The sequence below is a fragment of the Taurulus bubalis genome (genome assembly GCF_910589615.1).
Source record: "Taurulus bubalis genome assembly, chromosome: 1".
In the NCBI taxonomy this organism is placed as follows: domain Eukaryota; kingdom Metazoa; phylum Chordata; class Actinopteri; order Perciformes; family Cottidae; genus Taurulus; species Taurulus bubalis.
The window spans coordinates 17,979,694-18,003,928 of NC_136589.1; the positions used below are offsets into that span (position 1 = coordinate 17,979,694).

Below are 24,235 nucleotides of genomic sequence, written 5' to 3' on the forward strand. Positions count from 1 at the left end.
ACGTGAGGCTTCTCTGTTTGCTGAATGGCAAAAAAGAAAGAAAAAAGTCAAGAAATGAATCAGCGAGTATTTTAATAGTCATCAAATTGATAAAATATTGTTTATTCTAATAAATGCCCGATCAGTAAGTGAGCCGGGCTGATATTGATCGGCTGAGATTCAGTAAGTTATGAGAAATGAAAGCACATAAATGTCAAAAGATGACAGAAGAACTTTAAAAAGGAAGTTTAAAGATTCCTGACAAAACACATCTGCTTACGTTTTGTGTTGTGATAAAAACAAACGGAAAAAATCTGTTATTGTTGGGGGCTCTATTTGAAATATGTAATTCATAAATACCTCTCTGGAAGTAACACGTGTACAAGTACATTAAAAACGTGCTCTGTCTGCAGTGTTTTTAGATATTATGTTTTAGCTGCACGCTGGTTTTGAGCTTTACCTGCAGAAGAAGCTGCAGCACCGCAACCACAACACACACACACTTGGTGTGTGTGTTGTGTCTGAGATTTCTGTCGTGCAGTGTGGACTCAGTCCTGCACTTCAAACATCCTCAGGCACCTCTGGGTGCTCCCCAGCTGTGTGACACCCACACTGAGCTCCACTGTCTGAACACAGGCAGCCTTCTCACCCTGCAGCTCGGCTCTGCATATCAATGAAAGGGTGACATCCAACATCCAAACCGTCACGTGACACAACATCCAGGATTTACGCCGCCTCCCCTCCCCCCATGGTGCAGTCCCCTGCCGCTTCGTGGCTCCAGCTGGCTCACCTACAGTCGGATTAACCTGAAGAACCAGTTCCTCCGCCACTAACTCAACGTCTAATTACCGCAATCAACGTAAACACCCCGCATCAAAGAGGATCCATCTTTAAAAACCTGTGGACCAAAACAACCCGCATAAATACTCATTAAAGCGCGCGCTGTATGCCGATTAGTGAGCTAATGGGAGAAGGTTCCAGGAAATAGACGGATCCGCTCCTACCGTTCTCCAGGACATCTGTCGTCAACGCAGATTTTAACCGTTTGGATCACGTGCTCCTTTTTTTTTTTTTTATAAACGGAGGCCGATACGTGTGTAAAAACAAACAAAACAACAAATCAAAAATATAAAAACATGTACTATAAAACACAATAAACGGTGTCCGCCGTTAGAGATGACCAGCTCGCTCCATAGCCGGCACCCTAAACTGTCAAAACCCTCCTGGCTTTAGTCGGAGCCATCGAAGGAAATCCCGTTCTTGTTGGGGTCCGCTGGACTGACTGCGGCGGCGCGCGAAAATGGCGTTACCCGGCGGGGCGCGAGCGCGCTCCTCGGCAATGATGTCATCGCTGCCCGGTTAAAGGGGAAGCCGCCACATTTATTTTGACTGTGATGATTTCAACAGTGATGCAGCAGGAGCTATAAATGCTATAAATGCTGTTTATATTGCTTGTAATTGGGATCTGTTGAGTATTTTAACATACAATTGTTGGCTGGCTGAATAATCACACAAATAAATAAATATATATTATATAAATAATATACAATATAAAATATGAAGGGTTAATTATTTTTTAATTATTTGTTGTCGTCTAGGTTATATACTGCTGGGAAGTTTAACCTACTATAAGAATACAAAAAATACTTTTTAGTTAATTTTTATATTTTGTATAAATAATATAAACATGCAAAGTAAGTAATGTTGTCAAATAATTTGCCAGAGAATTGTAGTGGAGCAGAAGTATTAAGTAGCATTACATAAAAATATTCTTTATATACTTTAAAACAGTACTTAAGTAAATTTATTTAGATACACACTCAATCATTTTTGGTTTACAATGATACCCAACCACTTATTTCTGACAGGAAAAATTATGTTTATGACTTACAAACTTCAAAAACGTACATCTGCCAACGCTGAATCATATTTTATGAGCGGATGTTTTGTGTGTAAAAACATTTTTAAATGACACAACGAAGCACTGAAAACGGAGATAACGGTAAATATTTATTTATCGTCAGTTCTGTTTTTCTTGCATCTCTCAGTGAACGTCCTCCACGAGTTCTTCAGGGCGACTCGGGCCATGAGCAAGGTGATGAGGAAGTTACGTCGGTACCATTCCCTGCAGACCAGGAGGAGGTTAAATCAGAATCAGAATCCGTTTATTTGCCAGGAATGTTTACACAAACGAGGAATGTTTACACAAACAAGGAATTTTTCTAGGCGGAAGGTGCATGACTTAAATATAATATATACTGGACTGTCTCAGAAAATTAGAATATTGTGATAAAGTTCTTTATTTTCTGTCATGCAATTAAAAAAAACAAAAATGTCATGCATTCTGGATTCATTACAAATCAACTGAAATATTGCAAGCCTTTTATTGTTTTAATATTGCTAATTATGGCTTACAGCTTAAGAAAACTCAAAAATCCGATCTCAAAAAATTTGAATATCATGAAAAAGTAGTAAGGGTAAACTAGTAGGGTATTCAACTGATCACTTGAATCGTCTAATTAAGTCGAAACACCTGCAAAGGTTTCCTGAGCCTTTAAAAACACTCAGCTTGGTTCAGTAAACTAAATCACAAGTATGGGGAAGACTGCTGATCTGACTTCTGTCCAGAGGACCATCATTGACACCCTCCTTTAGGAGGGTGAGACACAAAAAGAAATTTCTCAAAGAGCAAGCTGTTCACAGAGTGCAGTTTCAAAGCACATCCACAAAAAGTCTGTTGGAAGGGGGGAATGTGGCAGGAAACACTGCACAACCAAGAGAGATGCCCGCAGCCTTAACAGCATTGTGAAGAAGAGTCGCTTCCAGAATTTGGGGGAGCTTCAAAGACAGTGGACTGAAGCTGGAGTCCAGGTATCAAAAGCCACTGTTCACAGACGTGTCCGGGAAATGGGCTACAATAGCCGTATTCCCATGGTCAAGCCACTTCTGAACTCAAGACAACGGAAGAAGCGTCTGACTTGGGCTATGGAAAAGAAGCACTGGACAGTTGCAGAGTGGTCCAAAGTCCTCTTTTCAGACGAAAGCAAGTGTTGTATTTCATTTGGAAGTCAAGGCGCTAGAGTCTGGAGAAAGGCTGGAGAGGCGCAAAATCCAAGTTGCTTGAAATCCAGTGTGAAGTTCCCACAGTCAGTGATGGTTTGGGGTGCCATGTCAGCTGCTGGTATTGGTCCACTGTGTTTCATCAAGTCCAGAGTAAATGCAGCTGTGTACCAAGAGATTTTAGAGCACTACATGCTTCCGTCTGCTCGTCATCTCTATGGAGATGAGGATTTAATTTTCCAGCATGATCTGGCACCTGCCCACAGTGCCAAAACCACCAGTAACTGGTGTACTGACCATGGCATTACTGTCCTTGATTGGCCTGCCAATTCCCCTGACCTGAACCCCATTGAGAATTTGTGGGCTATTGTGAAGAAGAAGCTGAAAGACACCAGACCTAACAATGCAAATGAGCTAAAGGCCACTATTGAAGCATCCTGGGCATCCATACAACCTCAGCAATGCCACAGACTGATTGCCTCCATGCCACGACGCATTGATGCAGTAATCTGTGCAAAAGGATTCCCAACCAAGTACTGAGTGCATTAATGGACATTTTCAAATGTTTGATTTTGTTTTGCTGTTATAAATCTTTTTTTTTTTTACTTGGTCTGAGGAAATATTCTAATTTTTTGAGATAGGATTTTTGAGTTTTCTTAAGCTGTAAGCCATAATCAGCAATATTAAAACAATAAAAGGCTTGCAATATTTCAGTTGATTTGTAATGAATCCAGAATGCATGACATTTTTGTTTTTTTAAATTGCATTACAGAAAATAAAGAACTTTATCACAATATTCTAATTTTCTGAGACCAGTCCTGTGTGTGTGTGTGTGTGTGTGTGTGTGTGTGTGTGTGTGTGTGTGTGTGTGTGTGTGTGTGTGTGTGTGTGTGTGTGTGTGTGTGTGTGTGTGTGTGTGTGTATATATATATATATAGGCGGAAGGTGCATGACTTAAATATAAAATACAGTTTTATTAAACAAGTTCAGCTCATTCTACTGTTGACTGTTATTTTACCCCAAACACACAGATGCTTAAAGTATTTAATGAAGCAGAGGTAAACGGTAAAGAGATGAGGGAGCAAGGAAGGACGGAGAGAAGGAGGAAGGAAGGAAGGAAGGAAGGGAGGGAGGAGGAAGGGAGGAAAGAAGTGCAAAGAGGGAGGTAGGGGTGAAAAGAGAAGACAGGTAGAAAGGAAGGGAGCAAGGCACGAAGGAAGGAAGGAAGGACGGACGGACAGAAGGAAGGAGATGAAGATGGAGGAAAGGAGACAGAAGGAAGAAGGGTGGCGAAAAGGGAAGTAAGAAGGCTGGTAAGGAAGGCGGAGAGGGAAATGGGGGAAAAAAGTGGAGGACGAGAGGAGACAGAGGTAAAAGGGTGAGAAAAGAAGGAAGTAAGGGAAAAAGCAAGGAAGGACAATAGCGATGAAGCGGAGGAGATAGAGGGAGGGAAGGAGGTGAGGAGGAAGGGAGGAAAGGAAGGCAAAGAGTTAACAGAATTACAAAAGTAAGGTAGCAAGGAAGGATGCAGAGGAAAGAGAGGAGACAAGTACAAAGGTGAGGTAGCAAGGAAGGATGCAGAGGAAAGAGATGAAGGAGAGGAGACGGAAACAAAGAATTTTACAGTATTTAGCGGAGCAGCTGAAGACGACTCACTTGTTATAATCTGAGTGTCGTCTTCTGTTCGTGTCCAAGAAGCTTTTATAAAACACGGCCATTTCCTCACTGTTCAGGGTCCTCCGGCGCCCTTAGTGGGGAGGAGACAAGGGAGAAAGGAAGAGAGGAGGAGACAAGGGAGAAAGGAAGAGAGGAGACAAGGGAGAAAGGAAGAGAAGAGGAAGAGGAGGTGACAAGGGAGAAAGGAAGAGAGAAGGAAGAGAGGAGACAAGGGAGGAAGTAAGAGGAGGAAGAAGAGAGGAGACAAGGAAACACAGCATTATATTCTCATTAGGACACATTACACTTCTTAAAATCACCAGAGGTTACATAAATATATTGTGTTCTGTGTGTAGTGTACAGGGGGGATTAATGTGAGGGAAGGAGGAGACGGAAGGGGAGAGGAAGGGAGGTGAGGAGAAAGGGAGAAAAGAAAGACAGAGGGAGGTCTGGAAGAAAATTAAAAAAAAATACATAAAAAAGGAAGGAGGGTATGGAGCAAGGAAAGGGCAGAGGGAAGTAGATGAGGAAGAAGGAGAGGAGGCGGAAGGGGGGAAGGAAAGGAAAGGCAGAAATGGAGGTGGGGGAGAAAAGAGGAGCTGAGGAAGGAAGGATAAAATGGAGCAAGGGAGGAGACAAGGAAGGAATGAGTAGTATCCCAGGAGGGATGGAAGGAAGGAGTGAGGAGTAAGAGAGAGAAGAGGCAGGCGAAGAGGGAGGTGGGGAGAAAAGAGGAGGAGTAAGGGAGATAAAAAAAATTAAAAGGTGAGGAAGGAAGGAAGGACAGAGGAAAAGAGACTGAGCGGGGGAGGAAAGGTGAAGATGAAGGGAGAAACGTGAGGTGAAGGAGGAAAAAGAGGAGAAGAGGATACAGGTAAAATGGTGAGAAGGAAGAAGGAAAGACGGAGGGAAAATACAGATCAAGACATTTTTCGTCTCTCACACGTTCTGAACTGGATCAGAGGCCGAGAATAAATCTAATCTAATAATAATATTAAAAATAATAATATAATTATTTAATCTTCGATACGGAGCAGCGCTGCACGTCCTCACCGTTCTCATCGCGGATGCTCAAGCCCTTTACGCTCAGCTGGGAAGAGATGAACGTGTCCTTTTCCTGCAGAGAGCATGAATATAAATATGTATATTATTATTTATTTAATTATAACAACACAAACAAAAAGCCAAGAGTCAACACAATGATTCAGGTCTAACAGACTGAAGAACTATTATTTTAAAAAAAAAACACATAAATCACACAGGGTTGGTCTATATGCGAACAATTAAACAAACAAATAGATAAAACGCAATGAGAATATTCTATATTAAATATTCCGCTTTCCTTTCCTCTTCGTCCAGAGAGACAATGATAATTAGAATTTTTATGTTTTATGTCTACTTATTAAATAGTAAATACATAATAGTTTATTAAAGTCACACACTCACGTAAAATAAGTTTCAAAAAATATCTTCGTTGTTGTATACCATCAAAACTGAAGTCATTTAATTTGTCATTAGGTTTAAAAAAAAAAAAAAAGTCTCAGACTTTACTTTGATGTTTTCTTGTGCGATGCCGCCCCCTGCTGGTGGAAGTATAAACTGACACGCTGAACATAAGAGCTCAGCATGCGAAGGAACCTTTTACTTGATCAATAATGATCACGTGATTGATCATGTGGGAGATGGAGGTGAAAGAGTGAAGACAGAGGTAAAAAGGTGAGAAAGAAAGAGAGAAAATGAGGAAGCAAGGACGGACAGAGAAAAGGAGATGAGGAGAGAGAAGTAGGAGAAAGGAGTAGAGACAGAAGGAGGGTAGAAGCGATGTAAGAAGGATAGGAGGAAATAAAAGAACAGAATGAGGTAAGGAGACAGAGATTAAAAAGTTGGGAAAGAAGGAAGAAGAGAGGACGGGCAGAGGAAAGGATAGGAGACAGAAGGAGGGAAGGAAGGAGGTGAAGAAGAAGAAGAGGAGAAAGCAAAGAGGTGATGATTTAAATTCCCTCATTTTCCACATGAGGTCTATAATTAGTCTTTGTCTTGTACGTCATCTTGATAAACTAGATTTGTTTTTTCCCCGTTAACATTGAATGCATCACTTCTGTGCAACAGAATAATACAAACATAAAGAGAAGGTCCACCTCACTGAACCTGATGTTCTGTTGGGTCCAGAAGTCGTGGTTCCAGGCCTCGGTCTCCTGTCTCAGGCGTCTCAGGCGTCTCTGCAGCTCAGACTCGTCCTCGGGGACAAAGTAGACGATCGGCCGCAGGTTAGAGAGCGGGTTGGGGGGCCCGATCCAGTCATGGGTGGTGCTGGCCGCTGGTCTGAAGGGAGACCTCTGCTCGGAGAGAGAGGGGCCGATTAGACGCGATGCTACATGGTCGGCTAAATTGTACTATTGGCTACATGATCTGCGGCATTGTCGGCTACTTGGTATTATCGACTACATTGTTGGCTACATTGTACTATCGGCTACATTGTACTACCGGCTACAAGATCTGCGACATTGTCTGCTACATTGTATTATTGGCTACATAATCCGCGACATTGTCGGCGACATATTATCGGCTACATTATATTATTGGCTACATAGCATTTTCGGCTACATTATTGGCTACATGATCTGCTACATTAAATTTCGGCAACATTGTATTATTGGCAACATTATATTATCGACTACATTGTACTACCGGCTACATGATCTCCTACATTGTCGGCTACATTGTATTATTGGCTACATAATCTGCGACATTGTCGGCTACATTATGTTGTCGGCTACATTATATTATCGGCTACATTTTCGGCTACATTATATTGTCGGCTACATTGTATTATCGGCTACATTGTATTATCGGCTACATTGTCTGCAGTTTTGGGGAACTCAGAGAGAAGAAACCAGCATTTTTCAGGCTCCGGAATCTCTCTTCATCTTATCCTTTGGTGGCTCTGAGAGCGCAAAAACCCTGCAACTTAAAAAGAGATTTAACATTGCACCCCTTTAACGGCAGTAAAATAATAAGATCAAATGAAAATGTAGCCGTGATAATAAAAATATTCCCATGATAAGTCATTATGACGTTTTATCTCATGATCATTACTTTTTATCTCTCTATAATTACGATTTACCATGAGGATATTTGTACTATCAAGGCTAAATTTTCATCTTATTTTTTTCTTTTACTGGTGGAAATAGTTTCAGAATTGAGAGTATAAAAAAATAAATGAAGGACCAAAAGGAAGTTTGGTTCGGTTGTAAAAATAATAAAATAAAGCTAAAACCAACACACACAAAAACTATTCACCTACTAAAGAGTAAAATAAATAAAGTTTTCTTAATTTTATGGCTCTGCTTTTCTTGTTCCCCCCTTTGCGTTATTGTCCACATTGTGTATTTTCACCTCATAACAACACCACAAAGATCTGCCTCATTAATTTGTAGTTCTACAAAGACGTTTTGAATGGTCTGATTTTAAACAGCTGTCTATTAGTTTGAGAAAGCAGCGATATTGTAAAGTGCTCCGCAGGTCACGTCAACATGCTTCATGGAGTCGCAGTTGGTCGCAAGTTGATCTGGTGGCTCTCTGCCGTTTAAATGTGACTGCTGACTGTGTTGTAGATGATTTCATTGTAAATCCACAAGAAAATCCACTATGTCTATCCTGGTGTAGTGGTAATGCCACTGACCTCTGATCTTTTTCCACCCAATGATATGAGTTCGAATCCCGTTAATTAAACTTATATCTTTTTTCTCTTCTTTTTTCGTGGACTATAGAGCTAATTTACGTGACAGATATTTGCACAAAACAGACTCCACAGTCATTATGTGTTATTTGTAACAACTGGAAAGACAATTTGCTGACTTCCTGTTTCAACACATAAACAACAAGCGACGCTTCCACTCGCGTGGATTATTTCCCAGAAAAGACTCAACAACGTCTAGTCCGGTATGTTTTGACCAGAGACTTTAGACGAGAAGGTTAGACATTGAACTGCAGAATTAAACAATGCGGCATTCACGAGGACAGCTACGTGTTCTCAACATCTGCTGTAACGACGACAACAGGAGACGCTTTCGGCCGAAAGTCGCCAGTTAACATGGTCGCCTGTTAAACCGTAACACCGGATACAGGAACACCAAGCAGGACTCAGAGACCACTATAAAAGGTAGAAACTATGTACTGGTAACACTGGTTCAGCCACTGGGACAATTACATGTAATTATTAAAGTGATTTCAATGAGCAATTTAGTAAGTATTTGTGGGGAAATAGATGACAGTGGTGGAAAGAAACTGAGTAAATTACTCTTGTACTGAAGTACAAGTACGAGGTCCGTGCATTTGTGCATTTACATTTTATGCAACATTTTAGACAGATATTGTATTTTTTTAATCTTTTACATTTGACACTTCAGCTACTAGAACATTAATAAACACAAAACATAAATCATCCTATACAATATGATGTATTATGATAGATTAAAACACTCACTAGTATATCGTAATATATTAAAACGACGAGCACGTTCATGCATCAACATGTTACTGCACAGTGAGTACTTATTGTAATATTTTTACATGGTGTATTTTACTTTTCCTGACATTAATGTACGAACCTTTGTTTTTTGCTGCTGCTGGGTTGCCAGTTTGGAGCTGCACTTCCGCATATTCAGCGCCGTCAGACTACGTGCAGCGCGCAGAACGGAAGGTCTGTACGCTGACGCCGCGCTCCTGGACGCCATTTTTAATTAACTGAAACAAACAGCTGTTTTTTTAGAGGGAGAGGCGACAACTGCCACAGTACGGGGTCTCCAAACGTTAATGTGGTCCCACTTCAGGGGGAGTTCATGTCGATGTCCTTCTGAGAGCAGCAGCCAACCGTCTGGTCACGTGACTCCCACAACGAAAACATGGGCTCGAAAGAGTCACTGGCGCAGCCCCGGGGGCGGGGTTTCCTCCTGAACTACTTACTTATTATTATATACTATTATTATGTTTACCCGCCTGTGGTAGAGAAAGAATAAACCTCCTCCAGGGGTGGTTCAAATAAAGCTGCTAATCCAGGTTGAAACTCGGTTTAAAATGAGCAACAGATTTGATTTTAATCTAGATTTAAATGGAAATTAAACAGAGATTGCCAAAAGGTTAGATTTACCCAGGATTAATTGTAAACTAAGGTTAAACTAGGTTTAAAATGGGGTGCAACTGGATTAAAAGACACACCTGGTTTAGACCTAGTTTAAGAGTTAATCCTTGTTGGTGCAACCCCATTTTATTAATAATATGAAGTTAGTATTAGTATTTCCCCTTAAAGAGTGGCAACTCACAATAATTTACAAAAATATCCAAAGTATAATCATAATAATAATAATAATAATAATAATAATAATAATACGATAAATTCGAGAAAATATTACATATTACTTTGTAAAACATAGTCGATAAAACAACAATATTAAAACGATCAGTTAAAAAAATCGTACTCAAGTAAAAGTACACAAGTATTACAATCAAAATATTTTAAAATACCCCAAAGCAATTAATTTATTTTGGGTGAATTCGAAGTTTGAGTGTAACACCCTTGCCGCTGCGATTAACCGGCACGACCCCGCTCACAAAATGGAGCGCACTACATTATCGGACGGTGGACAACCAAAACTTGCGCTCCGTTAAAAGGAATATAGTTAAGTAAATCACCGTAAAATGACACCTGTATAAAGTTTATTCCACGTCAATATAAATTCACGAGACGATAACTAAACATCCACGAACATGTCGTCGCCCTCAAGCGAAACGAACGCCCACGAAACGCTTTGGGTTCACCCGCAAACGAGCGAAGAAGAACTCCGCGATAGTTCGCTCGCGTGAGCCACCCGGAAAGTAACTCCTCGAAGGTAGCTAGGTAGGCTAATGTTTAGTTAGCTTTAATCGGGGAAGAGGTGCGCACTTTTCCCCACGACCTTTCAGATGGCTGTGCGCTGGCTATGCAGGTGAGTGGGGAACCCCCCACGCGGGTGGTGGGGCGGCGTTTGTACATTTAACACTCCGACAAAAGCTGTCGTTATCTGGGCCCGAAAGGTGGGGCCCGAGTCAGGTGATCAGCTGGAGCTGCGACGCGGACTGACAATGACTCTAACGCGCGGAGCGGGGCGCGATACCGGGGCCAGAAAGAAGCTTTTTAGGGTGTATTTCATGTGTTCTGGGAGATGTGTACTGTGAAGTAAGGGAGGCTCTGTGGGAGGCAGCCGGGAGGTGCTGAGGCTGACCGGATCATCGTTTGGAGGGTGTGTGTGTGTGTGTGGGTGTGGGTGGGGGGGGGGGGGTCGGTTCCTCATCTGGATGCCAGTGTGCTCCACGACCCGCGCCGCGGCGGCCGATGGAAACGAGACACCCGTGAAAATGTGCGCGAATGTGTTCGGAGTTTTGAAAAGGTGAGATGTGTGTATGTGGTGTGTGAGACAGGGAGATGCTTCGAGGTGTTTTTTGCAGCCTGCTTGATCCGGAGGTGTGTTGCCTGTATGTGCATGCGAGAGGACGCGCGCGCACACACACACACACACACACACACGTACCTTCTTTGCACGACAGCTGTGATCTCTCTTCTCTCCCCCCCCCCAAAAAAATGTGCTTTTTGGACGTCGGTGTGGTGCGGCAAAAGCCGTGCGGAACCGCTACGTGCAGGAAAAGATGCGGGAACGTTTATTTATTATTTTTTTGAGGTTGCACGTTAACCAGCTGCACCTTCATGCTGTGACTCATGGGAGGAGATTCTTACTAGAAACCTTTTCTTAGCTTCATCATATCACCCCTCCTCCTCTTCTTTTTATTTTAATGTCTTCTTCTTGTCTCTTGGATCAAGTCAGGAGGTGTTTTCCAGAATGGATGACTGAGATGATCCTGTTAAATGCTCCGTCTGTAGCTCTTCTCCGTCTGTAGCTCGGCATCAGAACACGGTTCAGCCTCCTCCCCGTTACATAAAAGAACTTCAGGCATCGCCGTCTCTTCCAATCCGTGTTATTGATGCCGAATGAGGTAGCGTCACATTGTTTTGGGCTCCGTGCTCGTATGCAGGCAGCTCGACTGATGCCGACCGAACCGCCTCGTGATGCAACCGTCTCCCGGAGTCGTGTGTTGGGTTCTGAACCTACAACCCGTCCTCGTCCTGCAGAAAGTTCACCTCGATGTCCGTGAAACAACATTAACGCGATGCAAAACAACACAAAGATACAAAACAACAACACAAAGAGATGCAACTGCAAGTTGACTCAAAAAAAGACGACAGAACTAAAGAGACACAACTCTACTTCAAAGAGACAACGACAAGAGACATAACACAGAAAGATGCAAAATGACTCACCACAACACACCCAATGACTAAATTGAAAGAGACACAAAAATACACAGTGCTCTAAAATTACTACAAAGAGAAAGATACACAAAACTACAGAGATGCAAATCAACCACTTCAGAGACATAGGACAACAACAAAGATGCAAAATGACTACAAGGAGATGCAAAATAAATGAGATGCACAAAGACTACAAACGATTACAAGCCAGAACCACAGAACTACAAATAGACTAAAAGTGATCGAGACTCAAAGACTCAAGCAGGCAAAGTCACTCAGAGAAGTGATCTCATTAACTTCATCATTGAGGAATCTGCAGATTATTTTCTGGATCAATCATTTAGTTCCTCATGTCGAGTCTGTGACATCACTCGGAGCGTCCAGCCGATGTCTCCAGTAATCTGTTTTTTGTTATTAGATTATTTAAAATTAGTATTAGATTATTTAGATATTAAATTGAAAATGAAATCAGCGTCGTCTTCTTCTTAATCCCCTGAAGCAGCGCTGACGGCTTCATGAGTCGACTGTTTTCATATTTCGTGTTTCGGTCATTTCCTCCTCTGTATTTAACGATGAAGATGATGAAGTTGATGTCGATGAGAATCGGTCGTCATGTGGGCTCCTCTGGTCAGGATGAAATGTAAGTTAACCTCGCTCGTGTCCTCTCGCTTTGCAGCGGGAAGCGTTCCATGTGAACCATCACGTGGGCATTTGTTCTCATGCCGGCTTGAGACGCTTCATGTCACTCCGGTTACACGATGAAGTGCAATCGTGTGAAATGCTATCGCTGGGAGGCTCCAGAAAACAAGAAACTGGCTAAATATATAAGAAATATACAAAAATATAAGAAGCAATGAAAATTTGTAAAAAAGAAAAACAACATGAGGTTAAATAAATCAAATCTAATGTATTATGTTTACAGCATCTATCACAGAGGTGGGCAATTAATTTTCCCAAGGGGCCACATGAAAAATTTGGACCGTTGTGGAGGGCCGAACCAATTCCGAACTTAATTGAATTAACTCAATATTAATGTTATTACTTTATTAAAAAACTGTAAATTATATTGTTTTGAACTGCTACTGGTAAGAATGCATGTTACAATAAGGCTATGAAAATAAGTAAAACAAAATAATTTAATTTTTTAAGATTTGTTTAACCCTTACCTTAAATATGTATGTTAAAGACCAGCAATTTATTAACTTTAAACAAAAGCAATAAGTGCTTTTGATGTTTTCCAGTTCAGTTGTTCTTACTCGGGAGAAAAGTCCAGTCTGTGTTGGTTTGAACAAGAGCATGAAGTCTGGTTGAATGAGGTGGAGATGAAGGACAGCTGAGAGAGAGGATCTGATCTGTTGAACTTCATCACTAGAATGTTTGTTCTCATGTAGGTAGATCCAAAGAGAACCAACATCTTCTGAGCCTCCTCATGTGAGGAAAGTTCTCCTCTTTGAGAGAAGAATAAAAATCCAGAAGTGATCCTGACTTAAAGTGCTCTGCTATAGTGTATCAGACCGCAGGTCAGATCCGCGGCGACTTTGCGTGATTCATTTTCAATCTGGAGGCGGAGACTGCAGCGCGAAGCTCTTTGGGAGGCGGGGGTCTCGCCGCAACACCCACTGCTCGCTGAGGACAGAAACTGCAGAACAATACGCTTTTACTTCAGTCTCCAAGTCGGCAACACTGCCCGTCGTGAGGCTGCGTAAGCGCGTGCGTGCGCGCACACATAAATAAATCGCCTTCAAAGTAAAAGCAGTGCCGTTTGTATTGCACTCATGGCATGCACCTTATTTATTTATTTTTCATTTTTGATTGACCTCACGCGGGCCAGACTGGGAGAGCCGTAAGATGCCCAGGTCTGATCTAACAGGTAGTGCTTTGTTTATTGGCTTTGGACCAGGAAAACAAACTGAACTGGTTCTGGGTTTGGAGTCATTTACCTCGTTTGGTTAAAATCTGTTGATGCTGAAACCAAATTTACTGGAAAAAAGGACATTTTTAAACTCTGAGACATTTCCTCGTTAAATAAAATTATTATTATTATTATTATTAGGGGTGGGAATCACCAGAGGTCTCGCGATACGATATTACCACAATACGTAAGTCACGATACGATATTACCATGATACTTGGGTCACGAAACAATATTATCACGGTACTTTTCGTCACGATACGACACGATACGAGTATTGCGATATATTGCAATTTATTACCTTTTTTTTTTTTTTAACCACAAATTGTCTCCAAAGGAAAACTGTCAACATATCTGATCTAATAAGATAACGTTTTCAGTCTGTTCATCTCACTTCAATCATTATTATTGCAGCAAAATGGGACAAACTGACCAACACTGTCATAAATGTTGCACCTGACGAACTGAACTGTTTGTATTACAGTCTAGGGCTGCAACAATGAATTGATAAAAATCGATTATCAAAAGAGTTGGCAACGAATTTCATTATCGATTCGTTGTGTCGCGCGATTATTACGGCAGTCAATAAATCGTGGAGAAGAAAAAAAGAGAGGAGCAGAGCAACTGGCCTGGCGGCGTGTTTGAGATTGGAGTGAGACACGGAGAAAAGCTGATGTCGTGATAAAAGATCTTTGATGTGTCGAGTCTTGGCCAATCAGCGTTAAGATGTCAACAGCGGCTTTATTTCCCTCAAACTTGTTTTTAATGGAAGCTAGTCAGCTTGCTATCACGTTAGCTAATGTGTTTGGGTTGTGTATTGTAGTTAAAGTCACTTTATGTTCCGTTACAGTTCAATCTTGCTTGTAAAAAAACGAATAAACTTTAATTCAGAAGATCCAAAAAGAACATGACGTTTACATGTTTTATGGTTCTGACTTTCCTTCCTGCTTCCTGTCCGTCTCCTGCAGCCTCTTTGGGAAGCCCTTTGATGGTGGGAAGAGGATGGACCATGGCGTCCCGCAGCAGCAGCATCACCACCACCCAGCGGAGCAGCAGCAGCAGCCGTACCACCCGCAGCACCCGGCCATGATACGACTGTACGAGGTCCACAAGGAGGTGGCGTCTCTGGGCCCGCAGGTGTGCCTGTTCAGTGGCCCGCAGGACGACCGCGACTACAAGCGTCTGGAGCGCGAGCTGACGCGGCTGCTGCTGGACGTGGACCAGGTGGACACGGAGGGCAAGCCGGAGCTGCAGGGCGCGCGCAAGAGGGCGGCGCAGGAGGTGGAGGGACTGCTGCGTTACCTGGAGGAGAACGCCACGCACCCGTCCCGCGGCGCCATCGAGGAGCTGAGCGACGAGGCGCGGCAGCTGGTGGACGACCGCGTGGTGGCGCCGCAGCGCTCAGGCGGCGCAGCCGAGATCAACGACGAGCTGGTGGACGCCCTGCAGGTACCAGGGTTCTTACGGTCGTGGAAAAACCTGGAAAAGGCATTGAATTTTAAAATGGTTATTTCCAGGCCTGGAAAAGTCCTTGAAAAAAATGACATCCCTAAAGTTTTGGAAAAGTCATGGAAATTTGTTATATTCATATGTTCATGATGTTCATTTATGCTGATTTTGAAATAATTAATATGCTTTTAAAAGAAAGACGCTCAAAATATAAGCAGGCGTCCATACAGGCATCTATATAAATGTTTATTCTTTTAATCGAACTATTGTCTCTCATTCATTTGTGTCCTTTAAGGTCAGTGTTTCCCCTACCGTTACATTAGGGGGGCGCCCGCGCCCTGCACGGTCGTTAACAGGTTACACTTATGCATGCATGACTCGCCGATTCTTGGCATTTTGCCAAAAGCCGATCTTTATGAGATCTCCGTGAGGTCTTTTCTGCTGTTGCGTCTCTCATCAGAATACAGATCTAAGCTCAACATTGAGCATGAATTGAGAGCGGCCGTATCAAGTCTACAACCCCGTTTTAAAAAGATTTGTAGAGGAAAGCAGCTCACTGCAGCCACTAATACTGATCAGACTTGATGGCTCACATATCTGCACTCATTCTGTTTTGCAAAAAAATTGCTTATTGCTTTCCACAATAAGCTATTTAGTAGTAACTAAATATTAGTTATTTCTTTGCACGAATATAACTTTATTTTCATTGTGATGACACATATTTTTTTGTCTGATGGAGCAATCTGGTATACTTGAAAGTGATTGCAATGTTCTTTATTCTATTATTTATAAAAGCACAGATGGAGTCACTAGTAGTACTGTGAGGTATTACTTTATAGTACTGTGAGGTACCACTATGTAGTACTGTGAGGTACCACGATATAGTATGTCTGTCGTCATCCCCCCCCCCCCCCTAAAGCTGTAAACCTAGGGGAAACACTTAAGGTATACTGTATGCTTTGGAATTCTCATTGTTAGTTGAAATACTACATTTTCTCACTTTCATGTATACACCGAGATTTCACAAAATAATTGGTCATGGAAAAGTCATGGAAATCCACTGGTCAAACTGTGTATGAACCCTGCAGGTGATCGTGCTGCGGCTCACCCAGGTGAAGACCGAGGGCCGCGTGCCGCTCCGCAAGGCGCGCTACCGGGCGCTCACGCGGCTGTGTGCCGTGCAGGACGTGATCGAGGGCCGCACGCAGCAGCAGACGCTGTCGCTGCCGCTGCCGGGCGACACCCACGAGGCCGTGCACCGCATCAACCAGGTGATGGAGAAGGTGGGCGTGGCGCGCGGCCAGCTGGTGGCACTGCTGATGGGCCTGACCGGCCGGGACAGCTGCGCCCACCTGTCGCGCATCCTGACGGAGATGCAGGCGGAGCTGGACGCTCTGGACGTGTCCGGCAACGCGGCCATCAGGAACTACCGGAAGCAGGTCGTGGAGGAGATCAACGGGCTGCTGAAACATCTGGACATGGAGGGGGAGGGCGAGGACACGCGCAGGTAGGCGGCTCTCTGGAGGATGTGATTCATCTGTGGATAGATTACCCATTTATCAAATAGTTTTGGTCTTTAAAGTCAGAAAACGTCTTGTTTTGTGCGAGCGACAGTTAAAAACCCAAATACGTTCTATTTACTCTCATAAAAGACAACATTTTTGTTGCTTTTGCTGAAAAGATAGTTGCTCATCAGAATAGTTGAGGACCTTTCTGTGGATCCACTAATGGTTTCAGCTCTAAAGATGTTGGATGAGAAGAAATACAACTTTCCAAACAAGAAGTGCCTCGTAAACATTTTCTATTGTTCAAAGTCGATGTTGTCGTCGTCACCAGAGTGCTGCACTGGAGGAGGCAGGTTTTGAATTTTGATTTGAATCGTGCTGCTCAGTCAGCAGTGATTTAGACTCGTCACTAGAGAAGTACCGATAGCACTAATAATAATAATAATAATAATAATAATAATAATAATAATAACAACAACAATAATACGCCTACCGAGTACTCTACACCGAGTACAACTAACACGTTTCTCTTTGTTCTGCCAACCTTTGGAATTCTGTTATGTTTAAAAAAAAAAAAAAAAGCTTGTTTGATGCAGTATGCACCGAAAATTAATATCTTAATGGATAGAAAATATATTTAAATGTTTATTTTATTGCCAATATTAGAGGTTTATAAGTGAGAGACAAAAAGTCTGTTTCAAGGACTGAAAATAAATCCAGTTGAGCTCGCTGCTACGAGCATAACACACCGTTGAGTAGCATTGTGGGTAATGTAGACTCCAGGTTTTGACGCGGAAGAAGAATGCATGAAATTATAATAAAATACCATATTTCTGGTTCTGCTGCAGAAAAGATTTACTAAGAGTGACTATTAAATGAGTGGGTACCGGTACTAATTATTGGTACTCGTATTGGTACTTTTATTGGTTCTCATAGCACTCGTGTTGGTACTCTTATTAGCCCTTTAATTAGTACTCTTATTGGTTGTCTTATTGGTTCTCTTAGTACTTTTATTATTTGACATAAATCTTTGTTTCTCCAGATACGACTTGGCGCAGCACGGCTCCATCCGTGAGATCGAGGCGCTGCGGGCCCACGTGTCCCATCTGCGGGACGGCGTCCTGCGGCACTGCACGGTGGGCGACCTGAGCTTCAGGCCCAAAGCCGAGCTGCAGAGCCTCCTCACGCACCTGGACCAGGTGGACACGGCCAAGAACCCGTGCATTCGGGAGGCCCGGCGCCGCGCCGTGGTGGAGGTCCAGGCCATCATCACCTTCCTGGACCTGCGCGAGGCCCTGGCGCACCGCCAGCCGGGCCCCGCCGAGCACCCGGCGCACCGGGCCGTGTGGCTGGTCCTGGGCAGCCTCTCGGACCTGCAGGCCCAGGCGCTGGGCTTCGACGGCAAGCGGGTCGACAAGAGCTACATCCTGCTGGAGGAGCTGCTGACCAAGCAGCTGCTAGCGCTGGATGCCGTGGACCCGCAGGGCGACGACACAACCAAGATGGCGCGCAAGCAGGCAGTGAAGTTCGCCCAGAACATTCTCAACTATCTGGACATGAAGACGGACGGATGGGAGTACTGAAGCGCTGAGGAGGAGGAGCTGCACCGCGTGGCAGCCATGTTGCAGGAAGGGGGAGGAGCCGAGCATGTAAATAAAAGACCAAAAACAAACAAAACTGGTACGGTATCATTCCACGTGCTGTACATATGGACTTAAATCCCCAGAATGCACTGCAGCAGCGCCTTTTATTTCGTCTCTCTTCGTGGTAGTTGTGGCCGACATGCTGAGAAGAACACACAACTCCTCTTGTGAAACACTTTGAATTCATTTTGTGCGTTTTTTGAAGATTTTCTTTTTCCCAGATGTCTGTCTGTCATGTGTGATTGATCGCTTGGCAGTAACTTCTCGGCCTGATTGCTCTGAGTAGCTGACGTGTGTTTAAATCCAGTGACCTCGCTAAGGAGTCGATCCAGAGGTTGTTCGTTACCTGTTGGTTTCCGGCGCTTTTTTTTGCCGCAGTTTTGATGCTGACACCCAACAAGCTCCGATTCTATTTGGCCGAGCAGATGCTGAGAACAAATGTTAAAATTGAATCTGCATCATGAAAAAAAAAAACATCCGACTGATATGGAAGTCAGCCTCCTTTTCAACTGACTCGAGGTCACTGATTGGAGGTCACTGATTGGAGGTCGCTGACTCAAGGTCGCTGATTGGAGGTCACTGATTGGCGACTGTGAGGTCCCCAGGGGAGAGGACGAGTGAGAGGACGAGGAAGAGGCGGGTGATATCCTCTGGATCAAGGCTGAAGCTCACAGTCCTGTAGAGAGAGGTGATGTGATCGTAGTCGACAGCCTTCTAGAAGCTTCTCAAGCTGCTGCTCGAGAGGAGGAGGAGGAGGAGGAGGAGGAGGAGGGGGAAGGGGAGCGGGAGGGGGGGTCGGCTGGAAGAGAGAACCCCTAAAGAGAACCCCAAAAATCTCCGTGCCTTTATTTTCACCCTTCTTGTAAAACTCCCCGTTCTGTGTCAAAGAGCCTCGTGGACCAGAAGGAATTTGCTCTTCTCGTCAGAAATGGAGGCTCTCTAGAAATCAGTATTTGAGCTTATAAAATAGACAAACAAACAAACAAACAAACAGGGGAGGCGAGCTGGTCCAGAATCTGCGGTGCTCCTTTTGAGGTCGGCAATTAAAAAAAGTTTAATTAAAAAAAGTCACGTTGTGCTTTTCACGACCTCGGCGACGAGGACGACCTTTGAGACAAAATACAGAACAAGATAAAACAACAAAATTATTATTATTATTAGAAGACTGAACTCGAATAATAAATAGTTGTATTTATTTTTTTGAGGCAGAAGGCATTAGAATCTTCAGGCCGACATGAAGGAGAAGTTCTTGAAGAGGAAGACCATGTGATGCAATAGAAAGCTCCACAACACAAACTCAACAATTACAATCTGAGTATTTCCATTTCCTTCATACGTTAAATATTTAACTTTTTATACCTCTTCATCTTAACAGCTTTATTTAATTTGCAGTTCCTGATTATTAATAAAAACACATCAAGTGATGAATGACGTATTATTACAGATTAAACTCTGTTGCAGTATTTTAAAAGCAATTAAAATTATCTCCACTTTATAATATCACTATCAATAATATATGATTATACATTTATTTCTGCATTGGGAGTACTTCAAATATGTTGATGCTAGTACATTTATGTACTTTTACTTGAGTAAGATTTTGAATGAAGGACTTTTTGGTTTTGTTTACTTCACATTTTATTTTAATGCCGTAAACATTTGAATCGTTTATCAAAAGTGTTACAATGTTTCAAAAGACTTGTTACTTTATTTAATGTCTCATAATAATGTTTTTAATGGGGTTTTTTTATTTACATTTTGGTGGCACCCCCATGAGGCATTCAGGGACCATGGAAATTAATTATCTGGTTCTTGAGAATAAAACGGAGGTGAAGCAGCGTTTTTCTAAATTTTACCTGAAGCTGGTCTGGGGTCAGTTAGCCGTGTCTCTACAGACTCCATCAACAAGAAGTGAGGACTTCGTTTTGCACAAGAAAGAAAGAAAGAAAGAAAGAACGTTTTTTTTTCAGCCTGAAAGCATTTGAGTTATTTTGCATGAAAAGTTTGTCAAATACAAAGTGTGATGCAGGAAAAGTCACAGAGCGACGTTTTATAAAAGGACAAAACTGGAATTATTTTGCTGTCATAAAAAATATAAACGCAAGAAATGTTCAGGCCTTTTTTTTTTTTTTTTTTAGCAAAAGTCACTCAAATAAAGAGGAACTGGTGCATTTGGGGACTATTTTCAGTGGCGGATTGATCCACGTTTGGTGTTCGGGTGTCTGTTTGTGGCAGCGGGGCGGTCCATGTGGGATTGAGTCAAAATACATTTGTGTGATTCGTAGATAATTTTTTATTTTTTTAATAGGATAGAAATGTAAAATATTAGCAGATTTATCCTTTAACAATCGAGTTGGAAGAAAAGCCTCAAGAGTCGACTCCTTCCTTCAAATACCGTTCACTTTCTTTTCTCTCTACACACACACACACACACACACACACACACACACACACACACACACACACACACACACACACACACACACACACACACACACACACACACACAGACACACACACAGACAGCTAAAAGCAGCTCTGGGTCGTCCAGAGTGTCTTAACCAGAGCTGGAGTCCATTAGTGGAAAGGTTTCAGTGCCGGTGACGCCGCCTGACGTCCATCAGAAGCATAAACACCAAACCTGCAGATTTCACATTTTCCTGATCCCAAATTGAATGTAGTGATCGAGGAATGTTTTGTCTTTGGAATCATCGTCCTAAAGTTTGATTTCAGAGACCGTCAAGAAAAAAAACTGGCTCACAGAATCTGTGTTTAATTAAACTTTCTTTAGCTTGTTGTGAAGTTAGTTTAGCGACCAGCAGCCGGTTGCACCAGCTGACGCCGCTAACAGCCATGAAACCTGCTTCATTGGCTCCATCGGTGGTGGAAAGTACGACAAAGTTTGAGGTACTTGCGTATGTGTACTTCTGTTTAATGATACTTAACGCCTTTACTGCACTACATTTCACACTACATTTCACTGGAAGATTTTAACGCACAAAACGTACAATAAGTTTATGAAATATGATCCATTCCGACATTAAACTACCAAAAGTATTCCAAGTCGGTAAAATGAGAAACTTTAAAGTACAGCTCACATATTTATACGTCCATGATAATGACCAAATAGTTTCCAATAATATACTAGTACACTTGGACTCTGGGAGTATCCACATTATAAGTACTTCTCATAATGTACCTTTTACGTTTTACTGATTTTGAATGCAGAACTTTTACTTGAAACAGAGTATTTCTACACAGATATTAATACTTTTACTTTAGTATATAATTTGAATACTTCTTCCACCACTGAATTAATGCTAAACCTCTTATATTTACAGATTTCCAAATCTTAAATAGTTAATTTGTATTGTTTTTGACAGAGCCAAGTTAGCGGTTTCCCCCCTTTTCCAATCTTTATGCTAAGCTAAGTTAGCCGGCTGCTAACGGTAGCTTCGTATTTAACATGAAAACACCCGAGAGCCATCTTCTCGGCTAACTCTCGGCAAGAAAGCTAACGGGCATATTTTCCAAAATGTCAAACTATTCCATTTAAGTATAATGTTTTACAAATTTTTAGCGATTACTTTTAGCTGGTGCAACACAAAGCTCAATCCAGCCAATCGTACGACGCAGAACGAAGGTTGATTGTTTAAAGTTGCCGAAATATACGAAGACGTGAGAATGATGTTGGAAAGCAAAAAAAAAGAAGATTTAAGAAAGTAGAAAAGATTTTTGAAAGTAGAAACCACCAGAAAGGAAACAATCTTCCTTCCTGATCTTTAGCAAAAAGCTATTTCATTTTAAAGCGCACTTTCTTTATGTTCCTTATAGTCTTGTTTTTGCTGCTTTGCCTTTCTTTCTGCAAACAACAGAATGTTGTTCTGTGTTGGGAATACAAAGGGATTTGCATCTGTTTTATTTTCCTAATATGTTTTCTTAAGTCGCCTTTAATGCATTGATTGTGGCCGGCTTCTGCTGTCGCTCTTCAGAGACGCGCTTCTACAAAAAACAAAACAAAAAAAGCACTTTGAGACTGAAAAAACTAATAAACAAAAAAAAAGGTTGTGTGAATGCTCCATGGATGGTTGTGTTTTGAATTTGTATTCCCACTGCAAAATAAAGACGGCGTGTCTTGATCAGTGTTTTACGTTCATGTGTGGTTTTATTATTTTTATTTTAGTAACCTGAACAACGAAAACTTTCTTAAAAAGGGCGATCACAAACTTAAAAAAACGCAGACTCAGGGTTACTTTAAGAACACATACAGTATCTGAACCCCGAGAGAAGTCGTTTTCATGCAACACAAACTATCTGCTGTAGGATGGGCATTAAAAGGCTGCTGATGAAGACCATGCACTGCAATAGAAAGTTCCAGAACAAGTGCAGCATGGTGAAACACGTAGAGTCCGTTAAGTAACTGCCTGCCACTGAAGGAGGCAACATGGTGCTTGAGCCGATGATTGATGGGAGTATTGCAGTATTTATACATTTGGAGTATTTTAGTCGTCGGATCTGTGGCGACATTCTCCATTGAATACAATGAGATACAAACCAAAAATAAAGCTGTGCACACAATGCAGAACCAAAGGGATGTTAGTATTTAAATTTAGATTTTCACTCCGCGATTATTGTTTCCAAAATATATTTATGAATTAGTCCAATTCATCTTTAACTGTGTTTATTGTGCTTTTTTTGGCAAATTAATTAAACTCAAAGCGTATGGAGGTGGATAGAAAGCCTGGAGCCATAACTATTATATATTATACTGTTTTATTTAGTGTATAATCACTTGAAAATATGGTGTGCAAAAATCTAAAGTAACTAAAGCCATCAGATAATTGTGGTGGAGTAAAATAAATAATAATTTGAGTGGAAGCATAAAAAGACAGACAGAGAACAAAAAATATGTTTTTCAAAATAAAAGAGCACACCTAATCTGGTGTTGCTGTGACCTCGGACCTTCCCGTAGAGGGCAGAGGTGCAAGTCAGCGTCACGTGGGATGTCCTGCATCATGTCCGCCAACAGAGGGCGCCACATGCTCGGCTCTGCAGGAAGCAGGGGGCGGAAAGAAGGAGCTGCTCTGGGCACATTTTTCCCCTGGTTTTATCCAATGTTCAGGTACATGTTCTGGAAAAGTAGAATTTCAGAAAACTTGTGATACAAAAAATAATCGTTTTAAAGTAAATAATCTACTGGGGAAGTTTCACAGGTAAATCTATTCGTTAAATTCTTGACCCCATTCACCTGTAGTGTCATAACACTCAATCAGAGAGACTGCTATTTGGACCCATATGGAAAAATATGGAAAGTATTGATTATGACCTCTTTCAGCATCTTTAAATTGGCCATATTTTAAGAAGTCTCAGGTCTCTGTATCCTCATCGGGACACCTGTGCTGCTTCATGTAGGTGAAACGTAGTCCACCATGTTGTAGTTTCTCAGGACACATTCTCAGGAATGCAGCGTTAAATCGGAGTCAGAGTCACAAAACAACAATAAAACACGACAACACTTAGTGTACATTTCCTGATATTTTAATCTGTCACACGTCACAATAAAAACCTTTTAATGACTTGAGAGGAGGAAGACATGCAGAGATATGAAGGAGATAGGGCGGTGTGTTTCTACGGACATCCAGAGTGGAGCCGAGGATCACGAGTGAACAAACCTGGAGACGAATATATG

At 42.1% G+C, this 24,235-nt stretch overlaps 2 protein-coding genes across 2 annotated transcripts; one reads left to right on the forward strand and one right to left on the reverse strand.

Annotated features, from left to right (window-relative positions):
* Positions 1–1,902: 1,902 nt before the first annotated feature.
* Positions 1,903–9,557, reverse strand: coa8 (cytochrome c oxidase assembly factor 8). The gene is made up of 5 exons (XM_079232785.1): positions 9,306–9,557; positions 6,834–7,031; positions 5,749–5,812; positions 4,696–4,786; positions 1,903–2,104 (listed from the first exon to the last, which is right to left on the reverse strand). The coding sequence occupies exons 1-5, from the start codon at positions 9,429–9,431 to the stop codon at positions 1,990–1,992; spliced, it is 594 nt and encodes a 197-aa protein (XP_079088911.1). The 5' UTR covers positions 9,432–9,557; the 3' UTR covers positions 1,903–1,989.
* A 1,471-nt stretch (positions 9,558–11,028) lies between these two features.
* Positions 11,029–18,486, forward strand: bag5 (BCL2 associated athanogene 5; the record flags this gene model as incomplete). Its single annotated transcript, XM_079226332.1, has 4 exons — positions 11,029–11,120; positions 14,918–15,398; positions 16,487–16,905; positions 17,946–18,486. 4 exons carry the CDS (start codon positions 11,029–11,031, stop codon positions 18,484–18,486), a joined length of 1,533 nt encoding a protein of 510 aa, XP_079082458.1.
* Positions 18,487–24,235: the final 5,749 nt, after the last annotated feature.